At 42.4% G+C, this 23803-nt stretch overlaps 2 protein-coding genes across 4 annotated transcripts in view; both read right to left on the bottom strand.

The window, feature by feature from the left end:
* LOC135242100 (sodium- and chloride-dependent glycine transporter 2-like) overlaps positions 1-13218 on the bottom strand; it is a 37030-nt gene extending 23812 nt beyond the window's left edge. Inside the window, exons 1-9 of one of the 3 annotated variants that reach the window (XM_064313015.1) lie at positions 10629-13218; positions 8997-9503; positions 7731-7878; positions 6468-6599; positions 6129-6302; positions 5169-5316; positions 4222-4354; positions 3664-3798; positions 519-622 (exon numbers count right to left, since the gene is read on the bottom strand). In XM_064313015.1, coding sequence (XP_064169085.1) covers positions 519-622; positions 3664-3798; positions 4222-4354; positions 5169-5316; positions 6129-6302; positions 6468-6599; positions 7731-7878; positions 8997-9503; positions 10629-10631 — 1484 coding nt within the window. In that variant the 5' untranslated portion in view covers positions 10632-13218. The other 2 variants (XM_064313016.1, XM_064313017.1) reach the window with 2 other exon arrangements.
* A 142-nt stretch (positions 13219-13360) lies between these two features.
* prmt3 (protein arginine methyltransferase 3) overlaps positions 13361-23803 on the bottom strand; it is a 58019-nt gene continuing 47576 nt past the window's right edge. Inside the window, exons 14-16 of the mRNA XM_064313018.1 lie at positions 20521-20571; positions 20240-20327; positions 13361-13819 (exon numbers count right to left, since the gene is read on the bottom strand). Of these exons, the coding sequence (XP_064169088.1) occupies positions 13710-13819; positions 20240-20327; positions 20521-20571 (249 nt within the window). The 3' untranslated portion in view covers positions 13361-13709. The remainder of the gene's footprint in view (positions 13820-20239; positions 20328-20520; positions 20572-23803) is intronic.

A 23803-nucleotide genomic window follows, 5' to 3' on the forward strand; every position in this document is an offset into this window, starting at 1 on the left:
AAAAACCTGTTGCAGTGAAAATCTTTTCAAAAATATTCTATATTTCATTTTTATGGAATATTCTTTGGAGTGCAGGTTTCAGCTTAGGAGAATATATGGTCCTTGAGATAAAGAGACACAAGACTCATGTCCCCTACAGGGGACGACAATTGCCAGGTCTCAGGAGGATATCTACAGTGTTGCAGATACACGATTGCACATTTTACTGCAGTGTTTCTGCAGTACACTTGCAGTGTATTCCAGTGTGCTTATCATCTCCGCCAGTGTAGTATAGTGGGTAAGGAGCTGGTCTTGAAACCAAAAGGTCACAGGATCAATTCCCAGGTGGGACACTGCCATTGTACCCGTGAGCAAGATACTTAACCTGCTATATATCCAGCGGTATAAATGGATGCAGTGTAAATGCTGTGTAAAAAGTTGTGTAAGTGGATAAGAGCGTCTGCTAAATTCCTGTAGTGTGATGTAATGTGATGTCGTCCAAAGGCACTGCTGCAATATTGTGAGAAGCCCTGGCCTACCTGTAGCAGTTATTGTGGAACTTGTTGTAGGAAGACAGAGTGATGAGTCCACCCCAGGCTGCAGACAGGGAGAAGAAAATTTGAGTGGCAGCATCCTTCCACACCTAGTGACAAAACACAAGGTTAGCAATGTTAGCGGGTTACAGAGCGATAGCGCCAGCGTCACAGCAGCAGGAGAAGGAAGAAGACTGAGCACTGAGTCTGAGCAGTCAATCAGCCTGCACACACTCATTTCATTATTCAACTTTGAGGTATGACGTCACAAATGTGTGATTAGAATGTTCTTCACTGAACGTTCTAACGCTGATGTCACAATCGCTACTGGTAACTGAAAGCAGTGGAGTTCTAGAACAAAAAACATGCCAAAAAACAAATTCTTCAAACGGTTAAATTCTATGACACCCTTTGCGACACCTGCACAGCCAACATATGGCAAACAAATAATTGAACTTTATTCAGAAAGTTCTAGAAACAGAAACATTCTGTGTTCTTGATAATAGAATGTATCAGTCAAATGCCGTTTTTAACATCGATCCTCTCAGGGTAATGTGTCTAATGTTTCGTGAATAAAGACCAACATTTCTATGCCATTCAGTTTTGTAATACAGGCTAACCTCTTTGTAAAAGGGTGAAAAGAATTTACGTTAGAAAAACAAGTTACTATATTATTTCACAAGTTTTTAAAAGGAAACACAAAGGTCGGGTTGAAATAAACAGTCTCATCTTCAAGGCAAGAGCAAAGCACTTAAACAGCAGAAAAATGCACAGCGTCAGTAACACACGGATTCAGTTTCATTTTGAAGGGAAGTGACACTGGAAAAACATGAGCTCAAAATTCAGCAAATGGCAAATTAAGAATTTCTCTCTGTGTTGAGACAGATGTGTGTGAAGTTCCACTGCTCTGTTAAACCTGTTCATACTGGACCTTGTGTTTAGAAAAGGTTTAAATACAAATGCAGTCAATAGGTATTGGGACAGGGACGCCATTGTTGTTGTTTTGGCTGGGTACTCCAGCACATTAGATTTGAAATGAAACAATGAATGTGTCCTTTTGCTCCCATAAAATTGGGGGACTGTTTACAGAAGGGGCTGGAATTCCTACATGGATCACACAGTACGGATGTAAATACCCTCAAATTAAAGTCGACAGTCCACACTTCACATAATCTGAAACAAAGTTGTCGTGTTTAATACTTGATTGCAAATTGTTTGCATTTGCAAACCATAAATGTCACCGGGTGCTGGGTATGTTCCCTGGTGATGCTCTGCCAGGCCTGTGCTGCAGCCATCTTCAGTTCCTGTTTGTTTCTGGGACATTTTGACTTCAATCTTGTCTTCAGCAAGTGAAATGCATGTTTAGTTGGATTCAGGGCGATTGACTTTTTGGCCCTGAAAAATCCCTCGGTTGCTTTACCAGTGTGTTTGGGGTCACTGTCCTGCTGCAAGGTAAAGCACCATCCACTGATTTTTCGGGCATTTGTTTGGACCAGAGCAGATAAGACGTTGCTGTCGTCAGCATTAAATCACCAATAATGACAAATGAGCCAGTTCCAGTGGCGGCCATACTGTACATGCCCAAGCCAAACACTACCTCCACCATAACCCATCCGTTCTGTTCTTGAGGCTAAGTCAGTGATTTTCATCTTGCAGTGATCTTTCAGAGGCTATGCTGGTCCAGTCTTCTCTTTATTTTAGTCTTTGACACATCTATGCCTATATCCCAGAGAGTGTTTTGATCGGTTTAAGGGATTTTCACAATTGGAAGTGTTCCTTGGTGATCCACTACAGTGGTCTTCCACGGTCTTCCAGGTTGTTTGCTGTTGCTCAGCTTGCCAGCGTGTTTTTGCTTCTTAACAATGTACCAAAAAAAGGTGACTTTGACACACACACACAGTGGTTTGGGAAGGTCTCTGGTCGATTTATTCAGATTTTTCAGCCTCATGATGACCTCAAATGCAAATGCCACTCCTAGAATTAACTTGAGAACTTCTGTTAGCTTTCTTCCGCGTGAACTAATGATGCGAAGACACACAGTTGGCCAAGAAACAGCTGAACACTAAACTGTCCAATTGTTTTTGTCCACCGAGTTGGGGCGACTATGTATAAAAAGGGCTGCAATTCCTACATAGTTCACCTGATATGGATGTAATTAAAACTGGCGGTCTACACTTTAAGCTCATATTACATTACATTACGTTACAGGCATTTAGCAGATGCTCTTATCCAGAGCGACTTACACAACTTTTACACAGCATTTTACATTGTATCCATTTATACAGCTGGATATATACTGAAGCAATTTCGGTTAAGTACCTTGCTCAAGGGTACAACGGCAGTGTCCTTACCCGGGAATCGAACCTGTGACCTTTCGCTTACAAGCCCAGTTCCTTACCCACTATGCTACACTCCGTCCCATATTTATTGTTTCATTTCAAATCCATGTGCTGGAGTACAGAGCCAAAACAACACACATTGTGTCACTGTCCAAACACAGACTGCACCGTGTGTGACTACTGTCTAGAGGAGACAACCAAAACTACAGATGCTACACTGCAAGATGCAAACCACTAGTTAGCTACATAAACAGAATGGTCCAGGTTATGGTCTGCTAAGAAGTTCCTAAGAGGCTGCAGAGTCCTGGAAAAATGTGGAGACCAAAAGGAACTGCTCAAGATCCAAAGCACCCCCCCCCCCCCCCATGTGTGAAACTTGGTGGTGGGGTTGTTATGATATGGGCATGTATGGCTGCCACAGGTAACGGCTCAGTTGTATTCGTTGATGATGTAACCACCGATAGCAGCAGCAGAAATAATTCTGAAGTGCACAGAAACATCTTATCTGCTCAAGTTCGAGCAAATACCAATGATCCCAAACATACTATTAAAGCAACAAAGGAGTTGACAGGGTGGTGAGTGGCCAAAGGCCTTCCATTATCTGCATTTTGAGCATGTTTATTTTTCAATGGATGTTCCTATGCATTATAAAGCACACCGCTTGATGGAACAAACTCAAAAGTTCAGTTACGGTCGTGTCACTGTGGTAGAATTGAAAACACAACAAAAATATACTGCACGTAAACACACGATCAAACATACACTTTCCAGCATCCTTCACATGCTTTCTTGTAGGGGGAAACAGCACATACCTTTGCATCGTTGAGTTTTTCCCACTTGGGTGTTATGAAATAGAGGATGCCAGAACCGGCGCCGGGTAGAGTGACTCCCCTGATCAGCAGAATGACCAGCACCACGTAGGGGAAGGTAGCCGTGAAATACACCACCTACAGAAGCCCAGGAGACAAGCCTTGATGAGGAGGTCATTGCCAGAATTGGTCCCGTCCGGCACAAGAAGTTGTAAATTTTAATTTACCAAGCCACGATTTACAACGTTTTTATTTTACAGAATTAAAGGCTCATCATACGTTAATTCAAATATTATTTCGAGCGATAATGAAGAATTTTTCATTTAGCTTATAATTTTCGGCCTTGCAACGCACGTACCGGATAAATCTATAATCGTGGGCTGCAGTTACATCGCGTATCCACTAGAGGGAAGGGTTGCATAACATTTCAGGGATTTTAGGAAACTGTGACTGGGATTCGCAGTGGCCATAAAACGTAGAGCAGGACTGCCATCAATACGGTGAGAAAAGCATATTACATATAGTTTTAAACTTATTTCATAATCAATTGGATCGTCTTACTTTCCCAGATGACTTGATTCCTTTAGCCAGAGACGCATACACAATGACCCACGCCAGGAATAAACACAGTGCCAGGGGCCAGCGGATATCCCCTGGGTATTCAATCCCTTTAGAAATGTGCAGCACATTGTACCTGCCAAGGAAAAGGGAAGTGAGGCCATTATATCCATGACAGTGAATACCACAGAATGCTGATATTCATATAAAGGGGAGGAGTCTCTGGGTCAGATTCATTCATATTCACCACCCAGGTTTGCAAATTTGCCCCACTGCACACAAACAATGTCTTGGATTGCGTTAGCGTTAGATGTCTGCTTTATTTTAATGCGACGGTAACCTACTCTGCTCCTGGAGGTTTTCTGTCCTGTAGGTTTTCACTCCGACCATAGCAGAGTGCACCTCATTCAACAGCTAGCGATTTTGTTCAGCTGCTGATTAGCCGAGCCAGGTGTGTCAAATTAGGGTTGAAATGAAATCCTACAGGATGGTAGATCTCCAGAAACATGGTTGGTTACCACTGCTTCAATGCGCTCAGTCTATTCTTAAAGCTCAATATACTGTACGAAAATATAAAGCTATATGTCCCCTGCATTGTTAAAAACAATATCTGGTATCTCCATTTTGTGGTTTCTGAGTTTGATACACGAATAGATGGCTTGCATGACAGTTGTGGATAGTCACTGTTTCATGGCTCTGTGAATGAACTTAAGTTTACTGGAGTTTACTCAGAACACCATTTGAATTTCTTTAGAATGTCAAAAACATTCTGAAGTACTGCACCAACTAAACAGTTTTCGTCATTTCCTGAGGAGTTGTTCACTAGCTTTTTTTTATGATGGCATGTGTACCTGTGGGGGAGGGGTTCAGGAGGGGCAAAAATATGCTTGCATGTGTGTTCAAAGTTAAACTTGACTGCATACGAGTTCAAAGTTAAACTTCACGCTTACTTGAAATACTCTTCGCTTGGGCTGACATAGGTCTTATTCTCTGATGTGAAGTTTGTGAGTTTGCTTAGATTGCCAAGGGCATTGGCCGACAGACAGAAGGTAGTGTTCCTTATAGAGGTGCTGTTCCTCTCCCGCAGTAGGCAGGCATCTGTAGCAGTGGAAAGACGAGATGCCGTGAGCACAGCTGGTCTCTCATAGCAGACACGCATATCAGTGTTGATAGGTCTGCAGACTTTGCACAAGGAGAGGTTATTCTGAGAAAAGTACACTGCCACGGGAATTCTCTGCATATGAATTCGTTGTGAAAATTATGACATCTCCACGTATTAATCATTGCATCTGATCATCCATAATCTTCAAGGGTATATCGCGAAAACTCTGTCTCACATTACGGTAGCGTGCCTGGACAGTTACACGTATCCATTGCAGTTTACTCCATTGCAACTAGAGGGCGCGCATTGAGACAGTGAGACAACATTTCTACAGTAAATATGTCGAGCAAGCATTTTCTTTGCTCTGTATTTCGGCTATACTGTAACAAACCAGAAATTGCGATAAAATTTCCATTGATATATATTTTTTTAAATTACAAAACAACTAATACTACAGTCTGAAGTAGATTTTGAAAAGTAAATATATATACTGCACGCGTGCACGCTTCGACCTCCAGGATATTTTGAATTTTTGCAAGCACAGCAAATGCATTTAAGGCTGTGAAATCTTCCTCCCACCATTTACCAAGAAATTAAAACTAAAATGAAAATTCAAAACCACTTTCCATTGCAAATCACAATTGTCAGTTACTGCAGAATAGAACAAGACTACCATGCAAACTGCATTTCCTTAATGTGAAAACAGCCCACTGCGGCGCCCAACGTCCCATTATAGTGCGCGTGCGGAAAGCCGCATTGCGCATTGCCGAAGTTTTCTCACAAAGACGTTTGTGAGCAGTGACCTTACCTAATAAAAGCATGTCTTTGTCTTTGCAGTCCGGTGTGTTCCATGAATTCCTACAGTTAGCCCATGGGAGTGAGCCCTTCAACGAAGCGAACAGGTAGTACAATGTCCAGCACATAATAATATTATAGTATATGGCTATTAAGACAGATATAATCAACATGGCAATCCCGCAACCTAAAATAAATAAATGAGACGAAATGTATAAATTATTCTTATGCAGGAGAAACAGAAACTGTTTATTATCAATCATCATATCTGAATGAAAATTATTTTTCTATTTGAAAATTGTTACAACGCCAAATTCACGCAATATGGTTTGTTTTTCATTCAGTAGTTTACCTTGAAGGGATGGAATCGCTTTCCAAACAGATACAGGTCCCTGGCTGGCGAACTGACCCAAAGAAACCTCCAATAAAAATATTGGGATCCCGGCGAGGCACAGCATTACCAGGTACGGTATCAAAAAAGCACCTAAGTACAAACGTAACAGATAAATAAAGACACAATAATTTATAACTCACCATACAGTAGTACAAAAATAGAATTACACAGTTAAATGTAAATAATACTGTAGTTTTGTACAATTAAAAACTAAAAGTAACTGTTACATAATTCTTATGTTTTTAGGACATCCAACGCTCAATGTGGCTTTAGGACACTGAAATGGTAAACACTATCCTGAAATGTTGCTCCGTGTGTCTTTACTTATTATAACAGCAATGTATGTATTTTTAAATCAGCAATCTATTGCATGGTACGTGATATACTGAAATAATCCAAACAAACTCGATAGTATGAATGATAATAATCCCAGTAACAGCTAGAGCAACATACAATAATATGAAAACGAAAAGTTATGAATGCAAAATTATTATTTATATTAAAAGTAATATTTGATCATACTAATAGGACGACGACTACTACTACAACTTCTACTAATTATTATTATTATTATTATTATTATTATTATTATTATTGTATAATTAGAAGAAGAGCAACAACAAGCCCAGGTAAATTTGGAATTCAAGGCACATTGTTCATTTGCTCTCCGATCAAACACATTTCAATTTCACAGATAAATCAGATGCACATCGCATGAATCTATACCAATTCTGCTGTGCACTGTACTCTGTAGCATTAGACAAACCACAATATAACAAAAAACATTTTTAAAAAAATTTATCTATGGGAAGGATGCGTAATGTGGTCTTGTTTCATATTTAACTTGACGTGTTATTTATCTTCAAAGCGAAATGATCGCACGAATAATTGTGTTATTCGAAAGTAAAGCACTTGCGTATACAAACGCATATGCCTACACACACTGATACGATTATACCTCGATTGCTTAAGTTTGTCGCAGTATGGTTCGGATAATGGACTCGTTACTGGGGGCTATATTTCAGAACAGTGATGAATTGGATTCTGAACGTGTGAGTGAACAGGGAACTTATTTCGGAATTTTTCCGCTCACCAAAAAACGCACATTTGATTTATTTAAAGTAGCATTTGAAAGTCTTGTTCATTCTTCTAAGGACACCCACGGTTAGTTTTTGAGATACAATATATAGGGGTAAAAAAACTAGTTTATAGTACTCTTACCTCCTCCATTTTGGAAGGCTAAATATGGAAATCTCCACACATTACCCAAACCGACCGCGTAGCCAACCATTGAGAGAATGAAATCCAGTTTATTTGACCAGTTTCCTCTTGCTTTGTTTTCATCCCCTCCGTCGTCATCGTCGTCATCCTAAAGGAAATCGGGTAGCCTATTTAAAAACATCTAATTCTTCTGATGCCATCATAAACCACAACCCTGTCATTGTTTTTTTATGCCATTATTGTTTTTCAAATACGAATAAAACACAAGACAAATCGTGATTATATCGCAATCTCCACACAAACTGGCTCATCGGTGCCAGCTACTTTGCACACGAGGACAGTTTTTTTTCCTCATTGTCTTAATTGCATTTAACCAACGTGACTTGTGCTTATTTCAAACCAGAAGGCGAAGTTGCGCTTTTCTGTGTACAACAACGAGCACAATCGAATTCGCCTCTTAATTTGCTTTGAGATGTCCCCGGGGGATTGAACAATGGCCAAAATCCGCATCATTATGTAACACATTAGTCCGCAGTGCCCACAGAAGCTGTAGCCAATCCCAAGAGAGCACGGTGTTTGATCCAGGGGCTACCTGAAAGAGAGGCGATACCGCACGGCAAAAACACACCACATCTATCTGTATGGAGCAAATGGAGTTGATTATAATCATTAACAGTTGTATTTGTAAGTGAAAAATCGTATAAATGACCGGTATCTGGGCAGTTTTTAAAAACTGTGGAAACTTTAGAGTGGGCTGCTGTGTTAAGGGTCCGAGGTGAAATTACGTAAGAGAAAAAAGGAAACATTCGCTCTGTTGTCATTTTGTACAGCTGCATTCGTCATCCGAATTTAGTACGGAAACAGTTACAAAGGATCAATGAAAATCGTCTTACTTCAGACCAGATCTTATATGAAAGCATATGCAACTTCTCTGCTAAAATTCGGGGCTGATGCAAGACTATTTTTAAATTGCTCAACGGCGATTAGCACGAGGACTATTCAAACCAAAGTCCAACTACATAAATGTCTGGAGTCGGTTTCACTGCTGAACTTAAACCAGCACAGCCATTCAATGTCACGATGCCCGTGTCTTTACAGAACTGCTTTTATTTTTGTCATTTAAAAGGGAACACCTGAGCTAGTATAAAAATGTGAGGTTTGAGATTTTAACACCCCAGCGTTGTCCGTGGTCCTGAATATGACATATGAGCTTAGGCTGACAGGCAATTTTTTTCTGCATTGAAACACTCATTGTAAAGCACTTACCCCGGCAGTGGCGCCAGACATAACAGAAGTGTTACCATCTGTCCCGAGTAAAACGGTGGTCTGACTCATGGAAGCCCAGTTGCTCGTGGCATTGTTTTGCTCCACTGTGCCTTTGACAGCGCTTTGATTGGGCAATGCGCCCGTGACATGCGAGGACATCAGCGCGCCATGAACAGCTGTAGAACCATCCGTTTTGGGTGGCGCGGGTCCGCCGGAATCCTTTCGAAGGGCAGAGTTAGCCGGAACTGGCACAGGAGCCGCGTTTTTAAACGTCCCATACGCCTTTTCGCCGTCGGCCTCCCTCTGCTTGCTTTCTGCCGGACAAAAAGTTTTCCTCTCGTCTGTCGCCTGCGACTGATACGCAGACTGCGAGTCGGGAGGTAGGTTTTGGACATTGCCGAATTTGTTTGTTGTAAGTCCACCAGCTCCTTCGGGTTGGGGTAAGGAATCAAATCTGGCAGGGCTATTGACGGGCTGCTTGGGCAAATCTCTCTTTTCGCAAAAATCCTACGGAATTAAAGTCGAAAGTTACACCGAAGAGACACCGGAGTCAAACGTCCAAACACCAAACCAAAAGACAAGGCAGCCGTAAGAACTAACATACATTTTAAAACAACACAATAAAAAAAAACTAACCATTAAATTTAACGTTTTAACGTTATCACAATAACTATAAGGCGAAAATGGCTCGATGCCAGAAGACAGGTTAATTTAAAAATATGGAATGAAATTTATTCCGCAGGAATTTACAAAACACTATAGACTGAAGCCAGATTATACCTGTGTAATATATTTGTCTTCTATCCGTTAAAACACATTTCCCTTTTTTTTTTTCTTTGGCTTTCAGCTCACGATCGTTCGGCGTTTGGTTCTCGTTTTTACCATTACAGAAAGATTCTTTAATTTTACGGACCATTTACCAGCTGTCATTCAGACCGGCACATTCTGCGATTTTATAGGAAAAGGGCGAGTTGTGCTGTGCGCTGCCACGTTCTCCCCGGCAGGCATTCGTACAAGCATCACAGCGATAAGCATATTAAACAAAAGGGGGGGAAAAACATCCGCACAAGTGAGATTTTAATTTAAAACCGCAATGTTGCAATAAAACAATAGAACGGATATTTTAACAGAGAACATAAAGACGTCTCTTCACACGTACATGATTTGTTGTCCAGGCTGTATCTATGAAAACATGTAATAATTCGTTAAATAAAAAAAATAAAAATATAAAAAAGGCTATAAACATTATTTTAAAAATGGCACTTTTCTGGCATTTAGCTTGACCCGGAATTGAAAAGAACAGGCTACAGCTTAGAGATATCTACGAAAAAACTATTACTACGTAAAGTTAAATTTGAATGATTGTACCATGGAGTTTGTACGTGGCATAGTTGGAGAAAGTTTCCCTGAGGGAGGATGTTGGCTCGCTTGCGAGTTAAAAAATAAAAAAAAGCTAACCAGTAACAGCATTCAGCACCATGGACAGAGCTTAGAGCAGGGGAAAACAGACGGTGAAATGCACTTTAAGTATACATAAATGCACTAGAACATCAAACAGAACGTACAATAACAGCAACTATCAAGCGACCAATACTTGCAACAAAAAAAAATGTAATTGGGAAATATACTCACCATGTCCGCAGCAGCAACAGATAGGTCCACGGAAGAAAACAGCAGTAAAGACAATATAGACTGAATTTAGCAGTGGCAAGTGCAAAGCTTTCTATAGCTCCGTGGAAAAGATTTGGTTTGCGTCAGTGCACAGCGAGGTGCCCTTCGCCTGACATTTTCTTGATAATAAGAGTTTGATAAATCATTAGCCTCGGATTCAGATTTTTAAAGGGACAACAAGCGCAAGCGCCGGCTAGCTGTCACTCATCGTCCAGGAGCGTGCGTGTTCGGACTGACTCATTTGCAGCTGATTAATAAACCGGTCTCCTGGGAACGGACGAAAGTCCTCGCCGTTCATTGGAAATATTTTGCAAGTAGGCTACGGTACAGGCTGTACATTCTTACTGCTCATTGGACTTAAACGGGCAAAAAGTTCCATATATCTCACAGCTGTGTGTTAGACCAAATATTACCGTTTCCCTTGTCGGAGCCATGTTGTATATATCCACTTATAAAGACACTTAAAAAAAACCGGTAACTGTCATTTGAAATAAATGAGCTCAAAGCCTTGGCTAAAAAATACACTTTCCAAACGACCGTTCAGTTTAATCTGTTTATTGCGGTCCTTGAACGCTGATAGTAAAATACTCAAGTCAGCATTTTTCGCTTTACAATTACATTTTTATTTATTTTATTTTTTTAAACTATATTTGTAAACGTGCCGTAGCCTATATCACGTTTATATCGGTTAATTATACTAATTTCACTTGTATTCGTTATTAATTAAAGTGTTCAGCTACAGTATTTAGCAATATAAACATGTATTAGTATTTAAACTGAACTCACGCACACAGGCGTTATATGAACATAGCTCAGTGCGTTGTTGAGGCACGAATTGATCAAAACTTGACAAAAAGGAAAAAAGAAACAAGTTCGAAGACTTAGACTTAAAACGTGAATAGAAATAGAAGATTTCACGTATAACGTATAGGCTGCGCAAACCACAAAGGCGTCACTTTCTATATTTAGCGGTAGACACTTGGCTATAAAACAAAGCAGAACATCGCCATCGCCAAAATGCTATAGGTAGCCTACACTAAAACTTTATTGGGATAGCACACATTTTTGTTTCTCAGAAACGTAGTGTACGTTTCCGTGAACTGTATAGCCGTTTTTGTGCTGTGTAGGCCTAATCTAAATATAGTATATACGTTTTTTGTGTTCGCTACGGAACCGTTCATTCGTAAAGGGTTGGCTTTGCCTTGAAAACTGCTCAAGGCTCCCCGTATAGACCTAATGCAACCCTCGGATAATCGTTTGAAATGAACAATAACGGCGTCGGCAATAAATCTGCGCGAGGCACAGATAAGGCTTTCCGCCCTACATTAACTAGCCTCTCCAGTCTTAATTACTATGTCAACGAAGAATAATTGTAATTGATTTCTGCTCCTCTCCACACCCACTCTTGTGGCAGCCAAGGTCTGGGAGTAAAAAAAACCACTGGACATTCTCCTATTCGTTTTTAAAAAATTTTTATAACCCTCGCACGTTTATGACACAAACAACAGGAAACAATTAAAGTGACTAATAAAACATTCGAGCAACTACTTTAATATTCTGCATCTATACACGAACAGTAGCCTACGTCCTCTGTGTGCAACTGTGTATTTAGAAGCATTTTACAAGCGAATACGCTTGGAAATTAAATTGGAGAAACGAATGAATGAATTACACCATCGGACGTGTTCAGTATTTGAGTACACTGCAATAGCCTATATAAACTGCCACAAAATCCCTCTCTCACACACATAGACGTATATATAAATAGGCATATACACGCGTCAATTCTATATATAAACCTCAAAGCCGAATACTACGTGACATTTTACTGAAAATAGTTTTATTGGGGCAGAATATACCACTATAAAATCCCGGTTGCCCTCACATAGACCCTCTATCGCCCTACCGTGACCAGAGATAATAGTTATGGTGATCAAATGGTAATTAATTACGCACAGCCCACGTAATTAATTAATCACTTAAGTGCCTTACTGACATGGGCGCGATAAGAGGCACCGTGACACAATACCTTTAAAGAGAAGGATGTTGTGAAGGTCACAGCCCACTCGTGGACTTTTAAAGATATAACCGTACAAAAAGCTAGGCTACTGTATATAATGCCGACGTTACATAACAGCGGATGAGAAAGGTTGTTTCCTTAAACAGTGCATATGTACACGTGGAATTTTGATTTATGATACAGGAAGAAATGTATGGGGGGGGGGGGGGTAGTTTAATGTCAGCAAACTGTTCAATGATGCACATATTTTAGTCAGCATTTTCTTATTTGGAAACTCTTTTTGCGCCGTTCCTGAGCAGACAGATGGCATCCCATTCAGAGATGAAATGGCTGTAAGAATTAAATTCAGTGACGCACAAACACACATCAACTTCAAGCAATGCGTGCTCGCGCTTTCTGGCAGCGCTACAATGTTTCCCTAAAAAAAAACACGTTTGAGAAGTTAACGGCAGGGAAAAGAGCAAGGCCACGTGATAAAAGTGTTCAACTACATACGCCGTGGGGTGGAAAAAAACAGACGCTTCGTGTATTTGTTGGTAAAATTCACCCTGAAGTAACTAGGATACGGGACTCCATTGCTTTAAAAATGACCTTGGGGTTTGCAGCGTTTCCAAACCCTTGAGCAGGTGATTTAAGCAGATTTTTTTCCCATTCTTAAGAAACCAAATGTGACTACAGTTGTTCAAGATTAATTTATTTCCAGGAACACCATTACACAGCAAGAGTCTCAGCTCGGGAGCTACCCGTCCGCAACACTGAGCGCGTTTTACGCCAAAACGACGAGAGGCCAGACGTGGGCGGAAAACCGAAGAAAACCGACGCTCCCGGCGAGACGCGGCACTAGTATCAAATGTGTTCAGTTAGCTTGGAGCCAGGTCTGATAGGAAAACAGCCGATACACGCCGTTCGTTCGATTTACAGGGTGCAGATTGACTGTTCGGTGATATACTCTTATGGGTTCCGAATTTTTTTAAAAACGGGTACGATTGAAGTATAAAATGTGTCTGGAATGAGGAAGGGCTTCACTGCAGGCTGTAGGTCTGTTTGACGTCTCTGACGTTGAGGGAGATGAGGAGGGCCCGGGGGTCCTTCCGGTTCTTGCGTACAGCTATCCTCCCCTTCAGCTCCTCGCCTGCGGAGGGGAGAGAGGCACTCAGAGACGCCCGCATTCCAATAACGTCAAGGCCCACAAACTTGTCTCCGCGTGACACAGCCGTATATAATTTTTACACGAACAATCCCTCACAACCCCACCTTCCCCCCTTCATCCAAACACTAAAACAAAGTCCCATCTGGATCCAACACCCTTCCTTGTCGGAGGAGAGTAAACTTCTAATAATTTCTCCAATCTGCACAGCAAAATGTTCTGTGTTGAATCAAGTCTTACAGAGTTTATACGAGTCCATTATGGCCAGAGTGGACACACATTAACCCTGTTAGAGTTGAATTAACACCGGACATTTTATTCTGTGCCCACCACTAGACATGAGCATTAGATTAGATTTCATTCCGGTTTACAAAACCACTCTCTTTCAACCAAACGTAACTTCCCCAACAACAGAAAATGCAGTATTATTGTACGCACCTTTAATATCTAAATATCTGCATTGAAAAACTGTTAATTTGTTTTATTAAGAAAAAACTTAATTTCTTAGTTTTTATGGCTGCTTATGTAAAGCCCATAATGCATTGTTTCTTCTATCCCTCTCTCTCTCTAGATTAAAATAATACATTTGAAAATCGCATTGTTGTGTCTTATACTTCAAAAGACTGCCCTCATAAAGTTTTCACCCCAAACTGATTTTTTTTTGCTTGGCTGCATTGCAAATTAAATATATTTGATAGGTATTTTGTATACTCCAATATAGGATACTGTATACTATCCACTTTAAAGTGTTTAGTTGTCTTCAGAATTGCATTCAAAAACCTAAAAATTACTTAACTGATGAGCTGTATTAACAACCTTAATTGGACCACGGGAGGGGGGGGGGTGTCATACTTTTGTAAATGAAAGTCTTTCTTTAAACGTATTTGATGAATATGATTACATTGTAAATGTGTTCGATTTATTGTGCTGATGAAGGGGAAAATGCATTCAAAAATTTTAAAAGGTTCAAGCGGAGGCGAATGCTTACTGAAAGATCCGCATATGGTCTGCACTGCACACTGAGCTAGCATCATGCTCCGAGGGAAAATTCCTTTTGACAGCGCTACTGCACATAGCTGAACAATGTAGCTCTCAAGTAATACGGCCTGCTACGCGCGGTCTTTGATCCATATGCATAGCTACACACTAAAGTGCCAGGTGAGAAACAACGTGATATATTCCCTGAGTCAGAGAAGCTGTCCTTTATTATAAATATTTACACTATTGCGATAAGATTAGAGAGCCGATAAGATTAACTCGCATGACTCGCGCTGCCAGAGAGATTACTCTAAGAATCGCTCGCAACCGCCTTTCTCTTCTCTTTCCCAATGTGCTGGGGGACGAGGGACGGGGGGCGGGGGGGTGCGCATGCACATACCCTATCCAGATGGCAATCGAAGCTCCTATCATTACAATAGAGGCGATGCGTGCTGGCACGTAGATAATATAGGAGATAATTAGTTTGATTAACTGCACGTTTGATTGCTAGGGTAAATGAATGTTTACTCATTCGGCAAACAAGCCTTTTTTCTGCCGCGCGTTTCGTATTCGTTCCGCAGAGGTTACGGCAGGACAAAGGAATATGCTGACCGCGGCATTCTTCTGCTTGGCTCCTATTGGCCGGTGCCGTCCGACGTGTAGTGTGGCTGTCACGAGCCGGCGCGTTAAGACAACTGAAGCGGGCCGAATAACGTGTTTGCCATTGAGGATTGTTCGTGCGCACGTTTCCCAAGGAAGAGGGAAACGCAGGGACCATTTCTTAAATGACGAAGCGCCCGGGAGACGAAGTCGAAGTCACGCGGTCGCTCTGTTGCTGCCGGTGATGTACGCATGTAATTAAGCAGCATGGAGGGTGTGCTTGAACTGCGTCCGACGGGGTGTCTTAGTTGAATAACTTTGTGTATTAAAGCCGTGTGTATGCGTGCGGGTTTTATTGCCGGCATAAATAACAACGGTGACAGCCCAAAAAGACAAAGCAAGCAGAAAAATAATCAAGGTTGTCCTTGAGTTCCACAGCTAAGTTTAAAAGGAATGGAGCACTAAATCAGAAGAGAACACTGGAAAGATAACATGTTGCCCGTAGGCTCTGTCAACAGCATAATTCATGCAATGGTAAGAACTGCAGGAACTACAGGAGACCATTTCGAAATGGCCGTGCATTTCTCCTGGCATTAAACTACCACATCCGAAGTGTAAAAACCACGTAATAACGAATAGTATAACCAACCAAAGACACAATAAACAAAACGCTAAATGTGTATACTCGCACTACAATGGCACAGATACAGAAAGTGCCACACGATAACTCACAATAATAAATTGCATTTTTGCAAATGGTCCCTCCCACAACAGATACTGAGCATCCCAACAGGAAAATGATATGAGATTAGTTCTATACAACGGATCTATTAAACAACAGAGGATTTACCATGAACCTAATTCAATAAGAAAGCCTGAATTTTTGATACACCCTGTTAAAAAAAGACCCTTTAAACCATGTCACCACTGGCACTGGATATTTAAGGCACAGACCGGCGATAGCCTATTTTCTCGTCCTCTTGGCAGCGTATCGAATGTTATACGGAGTAACAAACGAAGCACTGCAACTTGCATAAATCACCAACATCTTTCATCAACGGACCAACATTTCACCCAATCAGCCGGCTTCGCACGAGCACACGCTGTATAAAGTAATCTCTCTGGTGAATGGCGATACATAGACACGCGCTTCCAAAACAATCGGGTAGGGTACAGCACGTTTTTTCCGCCTGCCATAACGCCGTCGCGGGGCGGTTAGCGTGACACGGAACGAACCGCGGCCGTTAATCCACTGTCCATCACAGCTGCGAGGGTCCGCAGGGGGCTTCCGGATCCGTGCGCGACGGAGGAGCTAGTTTCGCCCGTTAATCACTGTCACGCGGCCAGCGGGGTGAATGACACGTCTTTAGGGTCCGCTACCCACCCCCCACCCCCCCCAACGGAGCTCTTCCACAAAACGTGGATCGACAGCGCAACTTCGGTCCCGGGGAGACGGGGTGTACACAGTTTTCGTTTCCGCCAATTAACCTGGCTCGGTTAGCTGCATACGCTGATGGCGGCTCGTTTGTAGGTTATGTTACGGCCAACTGTTCGACCGGCACGCAAGTATCCAGCTCTAATTCACGAGCGTCTCAATGAAGGTAGCAACACGCTAGTTATGGTCCGCTAATAGAAACAGTTAATAAAAATAATTAAGAGCAAAGTTGGCGTGAGATCCAGGGACGTACTTGTCTGCTCTTGCCCTGAAGTGTCATCGTGGAGTGCCGCTGCTTTGTGCTCTAAGCACTGGTTTTAACAGGGCCACAGAGTCTAGCCTGGTCTTAACAGGGCCACAGAGTCTAGCCTGGTCTTAACAGGGCCACAGAGTCCAGCCTGGTTTTAACAGGGCCACAGAGTCCAGCCTGGTCTTAACAGGGCCACAGAGTCCAGCCTGGTCTTAACAGGGCCACAGAGTCCGGGGCCTGGTCTTAACAGGGCCACAGAGTCCGGGGCCTGGTCTTAACAGGGCCACAGAGTCCGGGGCCTGGTCTTAACAGGGCCACAGAGTCCGGGGCCTGATCTTAACAGGGCCACAGAGTCCGGGGCCTGGTTTTAACGTTCCAGGGACCCCACCGCTGGTTGTGTGGAGGTATGGCAGTCCGGGAACGCGCCTGCTTGTAACAAGGCTTCTTAAATGCGTCTGAAGCCACAGTTTCAGTATGCAGCTTTGCCCAGTCTTGCTTCTGGCAAGGAGAACCATGCAATGTGATCTACAGCCAATTCTCCAGCATATCACCCACTCACATTCAAACACAACAGTAAACCGAGACGAGCGACCAGTAATAAGCTTTTAACAACGTAATAAAAAGCTAATAAAAACACAGAAACTATAAAAGCCGGTGTCAAATACTATGAGAGACAATCTTTCTTTCCTTTACCATCCTGCCACATATTGAGTTACTTTCGCGGACTAGTCCACATGAATCAAGAAAAAAAACAAAACTATGATGTGAAGCCAATATTATTCAGTTGAGAATTGAAATTTTTTCTTTTTTTTAAATCCTGAAAGCAACCACGCTCTCATTTTGCACACTACAGGGGTGGTATTGGTCATTTGGAGACCACCCTTATTGTGTAGTTAACACGCCATATGTATTTCAACCAATCAGCAGTACTGACCATTTAGTGGGCTGCCAATGGGAGAAGTGAATGGACAGGCCACTTCAGACTTGGGAGAAGGAAGCTACAGGAGGAGGGAGGTTAGCTGGATTGTGCCCGCATTCTAGCATAAAAGCCCCCCCCCCCCCCGGTGAGCTGCGCAGCGAAGAGAAGCTGCAGTTAGCGGCACGCGCTTCGGACGAGAGCTTGCGATCCCAGACTGCTGACCGCCTCTTGCTACCGCTGCCACGTGCTGCAGACTGCCTGAAGGTCACGTGCTAGTGTGTGCTAAGCGTATACTAGCTTACTGTGCTGTCTGAAGAACACACACTAGCATGTGATAAGCATACACTAGTGTACTGTACTGTCTGAAGAACACACGCTAGCATGTGCTAAGCGTACATAAGCGCACTGTGCTGTCTGAAGAACACACGCTAGCATGTGCTAAGTGTACACTAGCGTACTGTACTGTCTGAAGAACACACGCTAGCAGGTGCTAAGCGTACATAAGCGTACTGTGCTGTCTGAAGAACACACGCTAGCATGTGCTAAGTGTACACTAGCGTACTGTACTGTCTGAAGGACACGTGCTAACTTGTGGTAAGTGTACACTAGCGTACCGTACTGTCTGAAGGACACATGCTAACTTTTGCTAAGTGTACACTAGCGTACTGTACTGTCTGAAGGACACGTGCTAACTTGTGCTAAGTGTACACTAGCGTACTGTACTGTCTGAAGGACACGTGCTAACTTGTGCTAAGTGTACACTAGCGTACCGTACTCTCTGAAGGACACGAGCTAACCTGTGCTAAGCCTACACTAGCGTACTTTACTGTCTGAAGGACACATGCTAGTGTGCGTGTACGCTAAGCGTTCACCAGCGTACCGTAAACAGAAACAGATGCGGGGCTGTGAACCGGCTCGAGGCTAATCACTAATCACACTTCAGCATCACGTTGGGAATAAACACCCAATGCAAGCGTGCGCTCAAACTCAAAACCTCCTGTCTGCCACAGGGAGTTTTTCCTTGCCACGGCTGCTTTAGGTTTGGTCCCGTCTGGGTTCAGGCCAGGGTTGACTGTGAAGCGTACTGTGGACAGTTGTTTGTGAAATGCGCTACATAAGTATAAATATATTTTTGATTGAAAACGCACTTTCCTGGCATGACCGCCACAGGAGAGAAGCATCACCCAGAGCAATTGTTTACATAAGCAGAACACCAAATCGACTGTTTGACTCGGAATCCAGCGAGGGATCCTGGAGCAGAGTTTGAACCACAAAAATAGTATGCATATAAGTGGGATGCTTTTCTATGAGTATTCATAAACATGAAAGAAGAGCCAGAAATCTTAGCTTTAAACTGATTGGTCACAACTTGTTTTCATTCATATTACTCGATTAACAAGCACACATGTTAATCTCCAATTACCAGTTTACATTTTCCATCCAATGGTAACTGAACTTTTCCATCCAATGGTAACTGAAACAAACCCATCTCTTGTCCCCTGGTCCAGGCGAAAGCTTGGAGAGCTGGGAAATAATTAACCACCCACCCATCATGTGAGATACTCAAAGCACTAACCAAGCATTACATTACATTACAGGCGTTTAGCAGACGCTCTTATCCAGAGCGACTTACACAACTTTTTACATAGCATTTTACATCGTATCCATTTATACAGCTGGATATATACTGAAGCAATGCAGGTTAAGTACCTTGCTCAAGGGTACAACGACAGTGTCCTTACCCGGGAATCGAACCTGCGACCTTTCGGTTACAAGCCCAGTTCCTTACTCACTGTGCTACACTCCGTCCAGAAGTTGCATTGAAACAACTTCAGCCAAAATTCACAATCAAAGAAAAGGGTTTTTAATTATTAAAAGGGTTATTAATTCCACGAGATGAGGAGCAGGCCTGAGTTACTGTTTCTGCGAGGCTGGACGCAGACGCGCGTGCGTGTTGCTTAGCGACGCCGCGCTGAATTTCACCATCGCTCGGCTTAACGTTATTGATGGGACAGATCCGCACGGATAGCCAGGATTCGGCTATCTGCGTGGATCGGCGTGTAGTGTACCTACTGTTCATCACGCCGGACAAGCGCGTCTGCCAAGCGATTGCAACTGTGATGTATGGCCGCGTGCGTGCGCGCGCGCGTCTGCCTCGTGTTCGCAGCTAATCGAAAGTGAGGGATGCTGGGAAACGGGCAGTGAGCGTTCCGCGGCGCAGACCTGTCTGAACCGGAATGGGGTGCTCCAGGAGGAAGACGGTCTGTTTCCAGTGGGTCTTGGTGCACCGAGGCCCCGTGGAGAAGGAGACCTGCAATTCAAACCCGGCAGTTACGAAAAGCGCGGTTACCATGACAAGGCGCTAACGCGTCATGCTTCGGCGTCGCAACTCGGGTTGGGGGGTAGGGGGGGGGGGTAATGGGGGGTTAGGGAAATGCTCGGGGCAGAATAGGAGAACATGGAACGTAATTGGGGTCCTATTAAAGGAGACGCCGGTCGCTTACCTTGTTCTCGCAGTTCTTGTCAAAGAATATGTCAAAGTAGCCCACAATAGCCTGAAACAAAAAGAAGAGAGAGTTGCTGATATGTGATGTTTGCAGTAAAGCAGTTTTTTAAACCTACAGTACAAAGTGTTCATTTTAGCTGGAGGTGCAAAGTAGTATTTACACCGGTTAGGCACTTGCACAAGTTTATATGTGCACTACAGGGCTGCGAGCAATTTCATTGCAGTGCAGTCAATTCAGTAAACGAACAGAAAAAAAAAAAAAAAACCATGTGGAAGGCACTGTTCTAGTGCATGGATGGGCCCCACAGTCTGGTATCTGTTAAGGCACTGTTCTAGTGCATGGATGGGCCCCACAGTCTGGTATCTGTTAAGGCACTGTTCTAGTGCATGGATGGGCCCCACAGTCTGGTATCTGTTAAGGCACTGTTCTAGTGCATGGATGGGCCCCACAGTCTGGTATCTGTTAAGGCACTGTTCTAGTGCATGGATGGGCCCCACAGTCTGGTATCTGTTAAGGCACTGTTCTAGTGCATGGATGGAAGCCACAGTACCATAGTAAGATAACTGTAGTCTGGTTAGGTGTTTGCACCATTGTAAAGCAATAGTACTGTATAAGGTGATTGTACTGTAATAAGAGGTTTGTACTGTAGTAAGGTGATTGTAATGTAGCAAGATAATTGTACTGGAGTAAGGTTTTTGCAGTACAATCCTGACACAGAAAACATCAGTATTTTGCTGCCCAATTGAAAAAAGAGAACATGTTAAAAAAAAAGACCTGGATCTGGTCATTAATAAAATAACATCTCAACTTTACACCTGAAAGAGAGACATCATATCGCATTTTCAAGTACAATAAAATTGAAAAACCATTAAAAGAATTTAAAATTCTATCCTGCTCCCACACGCATGTGCTGTACATGCCTAACAGTGCTAAGGATCAGCTGAAAATGTAAACGCAAATGCTGAATTTTATGCATTTTACGCAAATAGTAATGTGTTTGGGGGTCCACCACAAAGATTTGTGAAGGAGAAAAAATCAGGTGATTTCTCTGTGTTGTGCACCTCGGAACAAAAAAAAAGGGGGGGGGGGGTGGGAGGATAGCTCGGTCAATCCCAGGGGCCTGCTTGTAGGGGCGATGGTGCGTGGCTAATAGCTTTTAATCCCGACACAGCTGACGAAACAGACGAAGCCTCTTAGAGACAAAAGAGAACGATTTTCAACGAAAGGACGATAAAAAAAATTTAAAAAAACACCCTCGCCCAGCCAGGAGAGGTGCCACAGGAACCCAACTTTAAACTTCCGCCGACCCATTCGGAAGGGGAACGCCCGGAATGTTCCGCAACTGCGTTCTGAGAACCTGCGCCGATCGACTGAACCAGTATTCCCGTGGCTAAATTCCGTATATCCAGAGTTTCCATTTTGTCTTCAAATCAGGCTTTTCAAAGTATGAAAAGGAAGTCTCCTTAACGGCGTATTAAAAAGATTTCATTTTTCCAATGTATTGCTGGTTGCTACATTTCTTTTTTTTTTTGCAACATACATACAATACACAGATTAGTATAGACTTCAATAATTATATCCTGGGAGCCAGATTCTATACATCTATGGTACATATGAGCCAAACATTTCCCATCTACAAAAATAAATAAACGCAAAAAATCTAGGGCACACTTCCTGGCTTGAAGCTGAAAACAATGGCATTGGGACTGTACAGCACATGTACCAACTCTTCAGAGTGTAACCCAGGACAGATAAACAATCATTACTGTGCATTGCTTTCCTTGGCTTAACAGTTAGGGGAAAAGAATGAGTACTACTTTCATAATTTAAAACCACAGGCAATACTAAAGGCATAAAAAAAAATTAAAACGAAAGTGCAAAAACAAAGATAAGCATTTTTGTTTTTGTTGGATTACCAAATTTGTATATTTCACATTTGCACATAATTACAAAACAAGCAACACAATTCTACCTCAGTTGAAAAATATTTTCTGCTTGGTATCTTGTTAAAATGAGAAAAGTTTCTTATAAAAAGATACTGAGCGTAAAATCATTCTCAAAAGGCTATGTTTTCATGTTATAACGAGATGAAGTTTCCGGTCATGACGAGATACTTTTCTCATTATAACAGAAAAATTCACATTAAAACGAGATCCTTTTCTCATTAAAAACGACATACCAATTTATATTGTTATAAAGAAAAAAGATTACTGTTATTAAGAGAAACCTTATCTTGTGGCCTATCGAAAGTGATACACAGAATTTGTCTACTAAAGGCCAATAATTTGTGGACTGGCTCATGTGCATGACCTAAATCAAGTTTTACTTTAGTCTTTGGTTGCAAAGTGGTGACACTGCTATCCTTGAGCACTCTGTATTGTGATGAGTATCATAATGAAAATTCTTCACATTCATACAGCGCTCTTCTAGAAACTCAGTGCTTTTTTTCGACAGTGAAGAGGGGGAAACGCACCTCAGCCACCACCAGTGTGTGGCGCCCACCTGGGTGATGCACGGCAGCCATTTTGTGAAAGCTAGTTGGGAATTTGACCAGGAAACCAGGGGAACCCCCTACTCTTCGCGATGAGCGTCACGGGATCTTTCAGGATGTTCATCCGAAAGACATCCCTGTCACTGCACTGGGGCATTGGGTGCTATTTAACCAGAAGGAAGATCGCCCCCTACAGGTCCGCCAACACCACTTCGAGCAGCAATTTAAGTTTTCTCAGGAAGTCTCCCATTCAAGTACTAACCCAGCCCACACCTGCTTAGCACCAGCCAATCAGCAGGAGCAAGATGCATGGCAGTATGGAGTATGCATACACTGAGAAGAAACTCTGAAATGTATGGTGCTGTACAGAAGAACAAATCAGTCCGACCCTCTGAGTTACTGGCCTTCACAACAAATTCTGTGTGTCATTTTTGAGAGGCTGTGTGTATTGATAGCAGTAGCCATCCCAATTCATATTTCAGTGTTGAAACAGTTCTCTAATCCCAGGAGAGGGTGCTGCTCTGTACTATGCAACCTGGTGATGTCAATAAACTGCACCTTTTGATGCCCTCTCTTCAAAACACTATCTCGTTAAACGCGATGAAGTTTCTCGTTAAAACTAGATCCATTTCTCGTTAAAACAAGACACGTTGATATTTGTCATTAAAACAAGAAGTTTCAGAATAAAATTTTTTTTTTTTTTAAAACATCTTTTTATTTGAGAAAAAAGGTGTGCAACAGCCAGCACCATTGTAAACGTACACAAAATATTCTGTCCTAAAAGGATTC

The sequence above is a fragment of the Anguilla rostrata genome, chromosome 16, assembly GCF_018555375.3.
Source record: "Anguilla rostrata isolate EN2019 chromosome 16, ASM1855537v3, whole genome shotgun sequence".
In the NCBI taxonomy this organism is placed as follows: domain Eukaryota; kingdom Metazoa; phylum Chordata; class Actinopteri; order Anguilliformes; family Anguillidae; genus Anguilla; species Anguilla rostrata.